Genomic DNA, 13150 nt, shown 5'->3' with positions numbered 1-13150 from the left:
GAGGAGCTGTCCCCTGAGCATCACCTTGCTGCCACTGCCAGAGATCTGGGGCAGCTTGGCATAGCTGGGCACAGACAGGGAATTGTACTGAAGCTGTGACTGGCACTGAGTGTGTTTGTATGGGCTGTTTTGGCCTTCCTGACCTTGAAGCAACATTACTTAGTGTGACAGCATCAGCAGAGAAGGCCAGCACATGTTCCTACAGACAGGGACAGGAGCGAACTTACAGAGATTTATGGACAGCACAGATCTAAGTATCAACAGCCTCAGATAATTGCTAACTACAGTAACCATCATTATACACAGTGCCCAGAATCTCCACCTTGAGTTACAGAGCTGCAAGCCTTGTCCTTCCTAAGCAAAATAAGCTGTGTGAACTTTGCCTGACAGCAAATGGGCACCACAGCAGCTGGATAAGTGTGGCCACCACACCACCACTCACAGGGTGAAGAACAAGCTCTTTAGCAGCCAGCCTAAAATGTTAAAGATTTAAACTCTACCTATTAGCATAATTCTAATTATCACCAAGAACACAGTATTCATGTTCAGAATTGGTGACATTCTCTTCGGTCTTTATTACTTCCTGGTGTCATTCAGCATTAGAGTCAAGGGAAGTCAAAAAACCCACTGAAATAAATATGGATGGCAAATAGAGGTCAGTGCACATGGCTTTCAAGATCCAAAACTGCATCAAAATGCAAGGAGAATGTCTGATGATGGGTTAGAATGGGCTGTGAATTCAATGTCAGTCTAGGGAAATAGGTAGTACTAACAACAACACAGAGAGTAATTTTAAATGTTTCTGAAATTTGGTTGGGCAATTAGGCTCTATTGTCACATATACCAAATCTCATGATGTGACACAATGCAGGATTATGACAATGGAGCCCTCTTATTACTCACGGTCTTTCAAATTCTGTAAATTTGCAGTATTTCTGAAAATTATCCATTCTCCTGCTCTTGTGAGCATTTCAAAGTACTTCATGTAAAAGCTACAAACTGATTTTGAATGTTTGTGTCTTCAAAGAAGGGAAATACAGTCATTAAAAAATATACCATAAAAATGCTCAGTACTTCAGTCTGACAAAACTTATCCTTAAAAGGAGTTAGCAAAACAAAGATAATCCTGTACTATGTATGTCTGAGAAATAAAGCTTATTTTTCCAAGTAAAAGCAATAGAAGAATTTTAGAATATTTTGACACAGTATCAAGCCATGCCTTAGATTTTTGGACATTAGTGACTACTGCTCTGAATTTCATTAAATTGTAAATTCAATGGAAAAAAACATCTACCTTGTAATAAAGCTGCATTTATAAAGACACATAACACAGTAATAACAAAAATCCAACCAGAGTCTTGTTAACAACATATACATGTATATAGCATTGTCTAATTTATAAAATTTGGCTGAAGAGTTGTCAGCTTTACAAGCAATAAATCATTATGAGCAAATGAAAACTATAAACCAAATTAGACTTACAGTAGGAATGTGCATAAAATCAATCTTATTATATCAAAGGAACAGAATACTGGAAAGCGAAGTTAAAGATCTGTATTATAATTACATCAAGTATGATTAACTTAGTAATAACTGCAACTTTGTATAAACATCACAAATCACATTTACCCAGAAACCTCATCAGAAACACACAAACCAGAACTGGGCAAAAAGAACAATAGGTAACTGCACATCAGTTGTTTACAAGGCCTACAACAAGGAGGATGCAGAAAAAGACACTCAAGTTTTATTAGGTGGGGAAGTAGGATTGGTTACATTCTGGAAAATGAAAGAAACATTCTCTTTTATCCTTTCAAGGAAAGGATCAGCCAGAGTCTGATGTTGCCCAGAGAAATGCTTCCATTGCATCAGCTGTGACATGGAAAGTGGTTTCCTTGAATTAGGCTTCCCATGGTTTTGTTCAAGCTGGCAGCTCCTAGATATGGGAGGCTTTTCTGAGGAAGTATCTGAGAAAAATGATACAGTAGACTAATCAGAGAAAACTAAGACAGAAAATTTTGGTCAGAATCAATAAGACAGTTGGTGATAAGAAATGAGGAAAACAGAACAGCACATATAATCATTCTGTACCAACAAAATTCAAACATACAACAACAGTAAGAGAAGGAAGGCTGTTTCTTGCTCAGTGATTGAAGTTATCAAAATTACCATATGCTAGCATAAAGACAAATCCTTTTATACATGGATGGGAAAGGAAATATCTTATCTGCTAATTTCCTTTCCTCTGTCTTCCTAATTCTGTGACATTTAGCCTGCTCTCATTCTTTAAGTAAATCTCAATCTAGATGTATGTTGCAGCAAAATTCACACTAGCTTAAATTTCTTCCCAGAGGAATCACTCCAGCCAGCTAAGAATAATTTGAGTAGCTGTTTCATTGACTCAGCACATTAGATCTGTACAGTCTGTACATCCAGATTATGCCAAGTTGTTCAATATACACAATACTGTATCTCACAATAAGGAAAAGACTATTGCTGTGAGGTTAATTCACTTTTAAGAGAGAATCCTAAAGCCTCAAGGACCAAAAGCCCAGGTCACTGCAGTCCACATCACACATTGATGGCTTCAGGATTCATCCAATGCATGGGATAAATGAAGAAATAATTTTGTATGGAAAAAATGGCATCATTATTGTTACTGGTTTAAAACTTATCATCAAATATTTTCATAGCAGTATTATGTGCTCATTAGGAAAGACCAGTGATATGAGCAGCATGACTCAGACTGTTTCTGGTCTTTTTAAGTTTCTGGGAGCTCATAAAGACTCATAAACACAAAACTTTCCTTTTGACTGACATATGATGTTTGAAGTAGATTTGAAATATATTTTTTTACTGGCCAGAAGAAAATTTAGAATAGATGTTTTTACAGATTCTGCCTTCCTAACTCCTAAAGTACACTATGATCAGGGAAAACAACAGGCTTAGAGCTTCGTAGCTGATGTGAATGCCAGCAGAACGGCAAACAACCCATCTGCATGATCCATGCACAGGAAATTTCCTCCTTTCAAGACCCCTGTAGTTTTCTAAAGATGTGTGAATGGACCACGGGAGATGATGGTTGTGAGACCCGTATTATATAGCTTGGCTCCTCTTTAGTTTATCTTTTGAATCATACTTGCTTGAAATGGAGGATACAAATCACTGAAAGTTCCTGGCTTTTCTGTGCAGCAGAATCTATGCCCAGTAACCAGGCATCTGGTTCCTTGATGCAGTAATTTGACAATTTTCTGTTCTTAGGAAAGGCAAAGAGACCAGCCAGTGGTAGCTGCATTCTGGGGTGATCAAACTGAAGCCCGTAACTCAGAACTTGACTAGGGAGACAATGAGACAGCTTGTCCTCTGCTCTTTAGGAAGTCAAACCTTCCCCTCACTCTATCATTACCACCACTTAAATCTAATAATTGCCTCTAGGATTTTCCTTGATTTACTGCCAAAAGGTTTTGTTCACTGGGGCCAGGAATTACCCTTGAAAAAGTCACAGAACACAACAATGTTGTGACTGAATTGATGAAACCAAAGTGTGTTCAAGGCATAAGATAAGAAGTCAAGATATTATGACAGTTGCAAGCTGCTAAATCAAATGACAAGCACCAGTGTTCATCACAGTAGCAACACAAAATTTCTCTGGATTTCTGCAATCCAGGAGCCACACCTGCCTCACTACATACCACTGGGAAAACGTGGCTAACACAAAAGGTGCCTTTCCCACAAAGATCCTGTAAGAGTACCTAAGTGTAGTATGGTAAATTCAGGAAATCACTTATGCAGAAAAAAAAGGTCTAATTTTTTCAATCATTAAAGAAAGATACAAAGATGATTTAATCAGCATATGGAGCAAAAAACAAGGAGATAATAAAATTCTTATGGCTACAGAAGCCCTATGCTATCACTAGCCAAGTCCTCCCCATTTTGGGTAGAATGAGATGAGGAAGTACAAGTCTAACCTATTACCTGGGAACATGCAAACCATCAAGCAAAAAAGTATTAGGTTTGCATTACTTTTTTCTTGCCCTGCCTATTGCGAACACATGCTCTTGTACCCATTTCTTGAGTTCTTTTTACTGAGGTTTTTGTGTGCATTTAGAAAGATATCAGAATTGGTACTACACTATCACTCCTGTAACTAGTGTACATTGATATTTCATGCCCCAAAAGAGGGGCATGAGTATGTTTCAAAAGAGAAACATACCAAGGCAATAGTCACTCTTTCCTTTAAGAAACCAGATGAGCTATAAAAACTAAAATGGGTAAGATGCAAACATAATTTATGATCGCTTATTTTTTTTTAATCCTGTTTCCAACTTAAATCTATATACATGTACACTGCAAAATATGAAAACAACTTTGATATGCCAAAAGAACAAAAGACAGAAAGGACAGATGTGAATATTTGCTACTTGCATGATAAATGAATTGGTTGTTACTGCTAAGAATTAATCTTCTTCCTCCTTCTTTCATGAAGGACTCCTATGGATTAGATAAATCAGCCAGTATGTGGAAGACTCCATCATGAACCTCATTATTTCAATCCTCTTTTACTGAGCATCAAAGTTTTCTCCAGAGATAGACCATATATTAAGAATGGACTCCTCAGGAGTGCCAGAGATAATTGAAAACAACTCACTTTGATGGTCAATCTTTCCCATGCAGTCACACTCAAGCAAGTCATGAGTAACACAGCTGGAATCTTCATGTAGAGTAAAGAGATTTTTAAGCTCCTCAACAGAAAAATGTGTGTGTTCAGATGTCTTGGAAAGGTCTACAACTGCCCCAGAAAGGTCTTGTTTGCTGATCTGTCGCTGATAAATCTTTTCTTCTATTGAGCCTGTATTGAAAAGAAAAACAGATAAATTGGGGTCATTTTTGACCGATATTTACAAAGAAGTCAAATCCATTTCTTGACAACAATATACACAGGAAATGCTAAATCACTATTTTCAATTCTTTAAGAAAAAGCAAAGCAAAGGCAAGTGAATCAGTATGATGTCTCTGTCTTAAAACTCAGAACAAATTTATATTTTTAAAGAACAAATTATTTCCAAAAACATTTCCTCTCTTTCTTTTATGGACAAAATGCCAACATCTGTCTCACTCTGGGTAAGCTGAGCACCATCTCTGACCTGTGGTTAGCAGCCTGTAGATATGGACAGTATGTTTCTGACCATCCCTCCACACTCTAGCCATTGCCTGAGGAAAGCAAGAAGATGAAGAGCATTAACAGCCTGCTATACAAGGATACTTTACTAAAGCCTGTAGCCTCCACTGATCAAACTGTCAGTTCTGCTCACTTGTTCAGAGAGATTTTGTATGGATAATGCATTCCCCAATAATTCTCTGTGTTTGCGTAAGTTTTCTGGTATTAATTGTAAACAGTTTTGAAAATATAATTTACTTTCTGCTATTTATGCTTCTCTTCCTTTCTGTATACTTAGAGTAAGAAAGTAGGTGCTTCAATTATTTCCCCTTTTCATATTTGTTTTCCAAGCATTAACAATTATTTAATGTTTCAGGAATACTGATCATTCTCCCCCATCTCCAAAATTGCTCTTTTTTTTGCCACAATACATCTTTGAAAGGCTACTTTTACATTTCTATTGAAATTCTAAAAATGATTGTTTGCACCTCCTTTATTTCTTAAACACACAAAATATAAATCTGAGTACTGCTATATGATTTTTTTTCCAAAAATGTATGGGTTACACCTACATCCTTGGTACAAACACACAAAACAGGGTTTGCAGTCTCTGGCAACCTGTAGCAATTTTATCTGATTTAGCAGACTTTTTCAAGCAACAAGACAAGTGGCCACATGAGGGTACTAATTCACCCTGGGAAGAAGAGCAAGGCCAAGAATCAGGGCTTGTTTCAGGTATTAAGGACACAGCATTACTCCACAATAAAAAGTTTCTTACTCAGCTCATAAAAAGATTTTTTTAATTGTTATTTTTAAGCAATATTTTAACTGAAGACTCTTATGCCAGCTAAATAATCCCTTGAGGCCAACAGTGCCTTTACAAGAATAGTAAAGCATTGGCTTTCTTTTCTTTCTTTTGGCATCACTGCCATGTGATTTTCTCATTCTTGCAATTCTGATCAGAGTCTCTCCCTTTTTTTCAGGGATTGCAAATCAACAGCAACATTTGCTATGCAATCTAATCCCATTTTCCTTTTCTTTTTAGAAACACAGCAACTCTCCAGATAAAAAGACATCAAGAGACAAAGAGGATACATGACTCATTCCTCCTAAGAAACAAGAATTTAATCTTTTTATGTTTTGCTGCAAGAGGGCTTCTACTGATCCAAATATATATCATACGACAGAGAAATATTTCTTCTTTTCATCTTAGAAAGAGTTTTCCCTCATTTGCTGTACTTATCCAGATACAATGTGAAAACTGGTAGCATTAAGACATGTAAAGCCAGGCAATTCAAAAATCAATCAAGAATTCATTTGATGTGCATCCCAACCCACATGTACACAGTTGTTACCAGACCTGAATATCTGTAGCTGGATTCCAGTCGATATCATACAGGACCAAATGAGATGCTCCAACCAGGTTCAATCCCACTCCACCAGCCTTTGAACTCAGCAAAAAGATAAAAGCTGGGCTGAATTTACTGTTGAAAGTATCAACAATATGTTGTCTCTGGGAGACAGGAGTATGTCCATCAAGTCTAGTATAGGAGTATCCATAATGTTTGCATACGTCTTGTAATACGTTTAATGTCTGAGTGTAATTGGATACCAACACAACTCTGTCAAACAGTAAAACAAAGTCATCATCCTAGACCTTGGTAAAATTAAAGTTCGGTTACAAATTAATGAAGGTATCTAAGATAATAAAATTAAGAGTGAAAAATGACACATCAACCCAGGGTTACTTATACTTTCTGTGAGATAAAACATTTCCAATTAATTAGAAGCACATACCAGATCTGGATGCCTTATACCTACTGTCAAGCTTTCAAATGTTAAATAATTAATGTCTCCTTTTGAGACAGAATTTGGCATAATGCACAGATTGCAGGCATTCAGAACCAATCACAAAGATAGATTTATTTTTTTTAAAATCTCTGTTTATACAAAATAACTGTTGTTAAGACAGCATTTGCAGAGGATGTTGTAGGAGCTAATAAATAATATATATATATAACTCTACTTACTGAAAAAGTTACTATGAATTTCTACAGAAAACCTCAGAAAATTCTAACAAAAAGCATAATGAAAGTTGAGTAGGAAAGCATAGACTCTGTCCTACATTTCATGGTTGAAAACAAAGGGGATAAAGACTAGTACAAGATAGACACTGGGATTTTTTAGAAATCAAAATCAGTCTGATCCCTTACAATAATGGTCCAAGCTGTGTTGGTTTATTTTCTCTGAAATTTTGCCTAATTAGGTTTCAAAGGTCTGAAAATCTAGCGTTTCTATTCTCCCTAATATAGAAGATGATTCTAAGTACACAAATATCTTTTGAATTTAAGCCATAAGTAAAAGAACTGGGCATTTCTGCCAGATCTCATTTGGAGCTCTTTTGTAATCCAAATTAAATGCAATATATTTCATTGGTTTTTAAAAATAATTATACATTTCATTATTTTTTTTAATAATTTTGATTAAAAACAAGTTCTGAAGATCTACACAAATAATTTCAGGGGAAAATGAAAATATTAACATTTTAGGAGTATTTTAGAATATTTTTATTATTACACTTTACAAATGAACTACTCCATGACTCCAAAGCAAAAACTCTTGTTTGTAAAGACTTTGCAAGATTTATTTTTTTGTCAATCAACACAACATTCACAGCTTTGTCTGCACTCAAAAATAGAATATAAACTGTAGATTAGGACTGGAATTGAGTCTGTATATTGCAAAAATTATTTAGTATCAATGAAAGCAGAGAAACCAAAGAAAAATAAACATGAGCTGCACTGAATTAACATGACAAAACTTAAAGGCATAAAGTAATGCCTCAACTCAGCAGCTCCTGAAGTACTGCTACAGACATACACATCTTACTGACAGCCCTGGTTTCACCAACCTACATGAAATAAGGCAAGTACATTAAGATATTAATCTGTCATTGGTTTCAATGGATGCTGAGTATATAAACTCCAGCAACAGGCTCAACTTTCTGATTTGTAAAAAGAAAGTATCTTCATATTCCATTGCTTCAGTGTCAAGAGATCTGCTGTTACTTCCCACTACTGAATTACAGTGTGTCCTATTTAAACATCAGTTGAAATAAAAGTTAAAAGTTAAATACTTTTGGAATAGTTGGGCTTTAAGGCATGAGTCCATAAAAAATTTTCCTGGGCCACCAGATCATATGAGATTCCCACAAATCAGCAATTGCACAGAAATTAATCATGTGCATCCTATTACCCCATGCTAAACAGAAGCTTTTCTGCATGTCAGTGGCATTTACCACGGGGGAAATAAGTGGTTCATGGGCAAATCCTTCTGCTGAGAATGGTTGCCCTGAACTTTAGAAAAGGCAGCAATCAACAAGAAGTTAAACGTGATTAAAGAGGAAATAATTTATAATCTAGTAGTGAAAAGATTTCAGTGCAATTTAATAGATTAATACTTCTTCTCATGAAGATACAAAGCATTGGAAAGCCTTTCAAGTATAGGGTGCAGCACAAGGGCTGTAGCAAACTATCTTACTTGCTTTGTGTAAAAAATACAAGTGTCACTGCAAAAAATATGAACAGCATATTCAAAAATTATATGAGCTGCAAATTCTGTTTCACAATTTCACAAGAAAGCCAGGACTACAACGCTTAAATCAATTTGGTACTCCTGCAAACACCTGCAATACCTTTATTTTGAATGTTACACTCCCATGCATTTGAAAAGCAAATCAATGTCCAGAAGGTCACTCCCAATACCTCCCTTCTACTTTTTTTTCACACTTGCCTTTCAGAAGAGTTGAGCTCATGGATTGCTGCTAACAACTTCACCAGCACCTGCAATTTTCCTGAGTCAGTTTCAGAGAAAGTATCTGAAGCATAATCTTGTGGGAAGATATCTATTACACCTTCATAGAGGCTGGACTCATCATACTCCTCAGACATAGGATCACAGCTTTTCTCCTATTGAAAATAAAAGGATTAAAATTCTATATGCCCTCTAACCTATTTTTTTTTTTTTAAGATTGCTATTGTTTTATCACAAAGACAAAAGGAGGCATAAAAAACTGCCACAAAGCAATGTATTATGTGAGCATGGGCATGACAACCTCCCAACACAGGACTGAAAGCAAAGTTTTAAAATACTTGTACTGTTAAGTTTAGTTTACAGTCTTTAATTTAAGACATTGTTTGCAGCTAAGCAGAAAGCTGAAATACTTAAAACTGGAAACTGTGTACAACTTCTCTACTTAACCACAGAAATGTATTTCCACAGTAAAGATATATTTAAACCTTGGTAGTGAGGAGGAAATCAATACAGTGTTTATTTTTTCTAAATCATATAATATCTTGTTATGATACTTCCCAATCATTCACTCTGCTTAGGAAAATACAGTCATTAAGATTAAGTTATCCTACTGGAAATGAAGAAAAGCTAGCAAGAAAAAAACAATGAAATAGCAGAAATACAAGGTAATATTTTGCTCTACTTAGAAAATCAATGTTTCACAGAGAGGAAAAGGCCAGACCACTCAAATGCCAAAACCACAATGGCAATAAATGACTTGCACATACAGTCCTTTTCATCCCCATATTTAATAAAGGCTTGTGTTCTTGTGTATGAAAAGTTTCTGATGTTTATACCATGAAATAAAGTATAAAGTATATGAAAAATAAAAAGTATATGGAATAAAGTATTTGGCAGCGCTGAAAGTTACAGGGATACTGCACTGTGGATATTCCACCAAAGTCATGAAGTCTTATAAGAAAGATTTACATTTCCAGCCACCTTACTTGGACTTCAACCAGCGGCCATAGAATTTACTATTACTAAGTAATACTACTATTGTAAGTTCTAACTATCATCCTATTTGCCTATAGGAATAAGAGCATTTCTTTATGTACAATCCCAGGAGAAGTGGTAATGGAGACATCTAGTACCACTGACACCTTGAGCCTGCAGTGTCATTAAGCTTGAAAAAGTGAAATTATCATGTGGACAGGAAGGTTTCAGAGAAACCAGCAAAGTACATACTAGTAATCTAAAGTAGTAATCTCTAGTTAACAGTGTTCTTTGTAAAATTCACATTTATATGTATTTTTACAAATATTCAGAGACAAGGTTAAGATGGAAAATACATTAAGAAAGAGAAAACAGCACAAGGCAAGAGGAAACTGGTGAGATACCTTTCCTGAGTATATTCAGATTTCCTAACACTTGTGCTTTTCAAAGCAGTCTTCCTAGAGCAAGTTGTTTGTGAGAGTATGGAAAGAATCTTAAGCAATATGTACATTGATAACACAGTTTTAGTTACCTGTGTCTGCTGAAATGACTAACTGCAAGCACACACCCCCATTCAAATAGATACCTTTATAGCTTTAAACAGAAGACATGGATGATTGCAAAGCTTTTTCAAAGCTCCTATACATATTAGGTGTGGACTATTTTCCAGCCTGCCTTGCAGACAGGATGTAATAACACGAGAACTAAGCAGTTTTCGATACAATTCAAGCTGCAGTGTTGTTGGTCGGCAGAAGATTATGCTCTCCTTTTTGGGGGGCAGAAATTTGTTTATGACCTCCTGTGTTCTTCTTAGAATAAAGAGTCCAGTGAGGCGTGTGAGTTCTGCCGCTCTTTTTTCTCCTAATTCCTTTTCTTCCTAAAAGAACAAAGCACAAAATTAATTACAAAATCCTGCATTTCATCAGAACAATGTTCTGTATGATTTTAATTAGGTATTTAAATAACCTTTTAAAAGTATGATACCACTTTCTGGGACTGTAATGACCAATTCTTCTCCAATTAGTAACACTGCATTAGTTCTATGTCTGGTTTCTAAAGTCTTAAACAAAGGAAAACAATGTCCCAGATGACATCCAAGCCTTGGATTATATTCTTGAGATGCAGTGAAAGTATGCAGACCTTGCAGTACTGTAAAGAAGCTAAGAATGAATAAAGTATCATCACACAGCAATGCAAATGGCCTTTTGAGGAATGCAGGTGTTGGAAGCCCAATTGTTGCTTGATAATTAATAGGCAGCCAAAATGAAGTGATTTTAACATATGTGTTCTCTTTCTGCTCCCTTTGGAAAACAAGTGACTTTATGTCAAATAGGAAGGTGAAAAGCTTCAGCTACTATTAGTAGTCCCAAGCTTCACTTTACTACATAGAATGCAAATTTCACTTTACTATGAATTTTCTATAGCTGAAATTTTTAACCAAATACCTCTGTTGCTGAAGGTTCTCTAGATCTGACAATTGGTTCCTCATATATCTTTTTATATGTGGATAAAGAACCGAGTATTCCTGGATTCACAAACTCTATTAATGCATAAAATTCTTGCAAGTCATTTTGGATCGGAGTACCTTGAAAGAGGAAAAAAAATTCTGAAATTGGTTATTTTTTTCTTTGAACTGATGGAAGCACAGATTGAATGCAGAGTTTAATACTGGGAATGTATGTTGAAAACAGATGTTTTATTTCAATGTGAATTATTCAGAGTCCTGAATTGATCTAAAACTTTACCATGAATAACAAGATACTGTACTCCTAACTAAACAGACTGCAGATATAATTGTTCTGATAAAGGAATTTAAAGAGTCAAATTCTAACTCAATTTTATTAAATAACTGCAAAGGAAAACACTGAGTGTATACAGAGTCCTGATTCCCTTACAGAAGATCCAAGGATCCTTGCTTGCCCCTGAAGACAGACAAATTTTGCCTTTCCGAAAAAAAAAATTGGAAATAACCTGTTTTTACAAGACTTGAGATTTCTTCATTTAATATCCATTGCCAAAGTTCCAATTGATCTCACACTGTAGATATCTTTTTCTTTTACCCCAACCTAGCACTATCAACATAAAAAAATATTAGAAGTAACTGTAAATACTAACCAGTAAGAATAATTCTCCTCTCACAAGATAGACTAGTAAGGGCTGTAGTTGTCTTAATAGTGCTATTTTTCAGACGATGTCCTTCATCACAGATGAGGAGGTTAAATTCTACAGCCTGAATTTGATCCAAAGATCGCAATAGCATCTCGTAACTGATTATCATAACTGAATAAAGTGGAGAACCCATGAATTCTTCTACTTTGTGGTCCTGCAGGAATAAAGGAAAATACATTGGAGATCACATCCTTAAAAATCATCACATTCCTTAAAAATCCAGTAACTACAGAAATTTCTTCTCACATGACACAAGATATTTACTATCTCCTTCATGACTTCAGATTATTGATTCTTTCCTAATTTTCAGAAGAGATCTGATACAGCAATTTAGACTTTTACCACCTCATTAAAAAAAAATTTATTATTCTTTTAAGCCTTCAAATCCTCTGAGACACAGTACCATGAAGGTGAAAAGCACAGAGTTCCTGTAATAGCTTCTCACTGCTGGCATTTGGCTAAGCTTCAAATGAATAATTAAAGCCAAGATAATGAAGGGCCACAGTTAGCTCCTTGTACATTCACTTTGGATCTCAGCCTGGTAATGTCCAGTAATGTCCAGTAGGAAGTTACCACATTCTATCAGAATTCCCATTGTAGTTTTTAACTGAATTTTGTATTATTTAATATGATATTATATTAATACTATTTAACCTATTGAATTGTTTCTAGGTATCAGATTTAGAAGAGCAAAGTTCCACTTGCTCAGAGCTCAGGTGGGAGGGATTCTGCAGGGAGCTTTCATGGAGGCCAAAGGAACTCCCAAGTGCTGGGAGTTTTTCAAGAATGCTCTTCTGGAAGCATGAAAATAGTTCATCTCCTTCAAATAAAAGGGAAACAGGTGGAGGAAAAAACCTCTTTGCTTAGCTGCAAGCTTCTGAGTCAAAATTAAAACCAAAGTTTGAGTCAAAAGCATTACAAGCGATGGAAATGTGGATAAATACCTGTTGAGATCTACAAGGGCATTTCCAGGGCCTGGAGAGGTGCAGACAGAAAACCAAAACCTCAGCTAGAAATTAATTTAACCAAAGATGT

General features: G+C 35.7%; 1 protein-coding gene across 8 annotated transcripts in view; it reads right to left on the bottom strand.

The window, feature by feature from the left end:
* Window positions 1-551: 551 nt before the first annotated feature.
* RAD54B (RAD54 homolog B) overlaps window positions 552-13150 on the bottom strand; it is a 62457-nt gene continuing 49858 nt past the window's right edge. For all 8 annotated transcript variants that reach the window (XM_086882771.1, XM_086882787.1, XM_086882779.1 and 5 more), the window contains 8 exons: window positions 12062-12269; window positions 11392-11531; window positions 10533-10823; window positions 8951-9126; window positions 6519-6780; window positions 5145-5211; window positions 4649-4849; window positions 552-1967 (listed from right to left, as the gene is read on the bottom strand). In XM_086882771.1, coding sequence (XP_086738897.1) covers window positions 1741-1967; window positions 4649-4849; window positions 5145-5211; window positions 6519-6780; window positions 8951-9126; window positions 10533-10823; window positions 11392-11531; window positions 12062-12269 — 1572 coding nt within the window. In that variant the 3' untranslated portion in view covers window positions 552-1740. The remainder of the gene's footprint in view (window positions 1968-4648; window positions 4850-5144; window positions 5212-6518; window positions 6781-8950; window positions 9127-10532; window positions 10824-11391; window positions 11532-12061; window positions 12270-13150) is intronic.

Source organism: Cyanistes caeruleus, chromosome 1 (assembly GCF_971803275.1).
Source record: "Cyanistes caeruleus chromosome 1, bCyaCae1.hap1.1, whole genome shotgun sequence".
In the NCBI taxonomy this organism is placed as follows: Eukaryota; Metazoa; Chordata; class Aves; order Passeriformes; family Paridae; genus Cyanistes; species Cyanistes caeruleus.
Note: the sequence above shows the minus strand (reverse complement) of the source record. Positions and strands in the feature narration are given on the sequence as shown.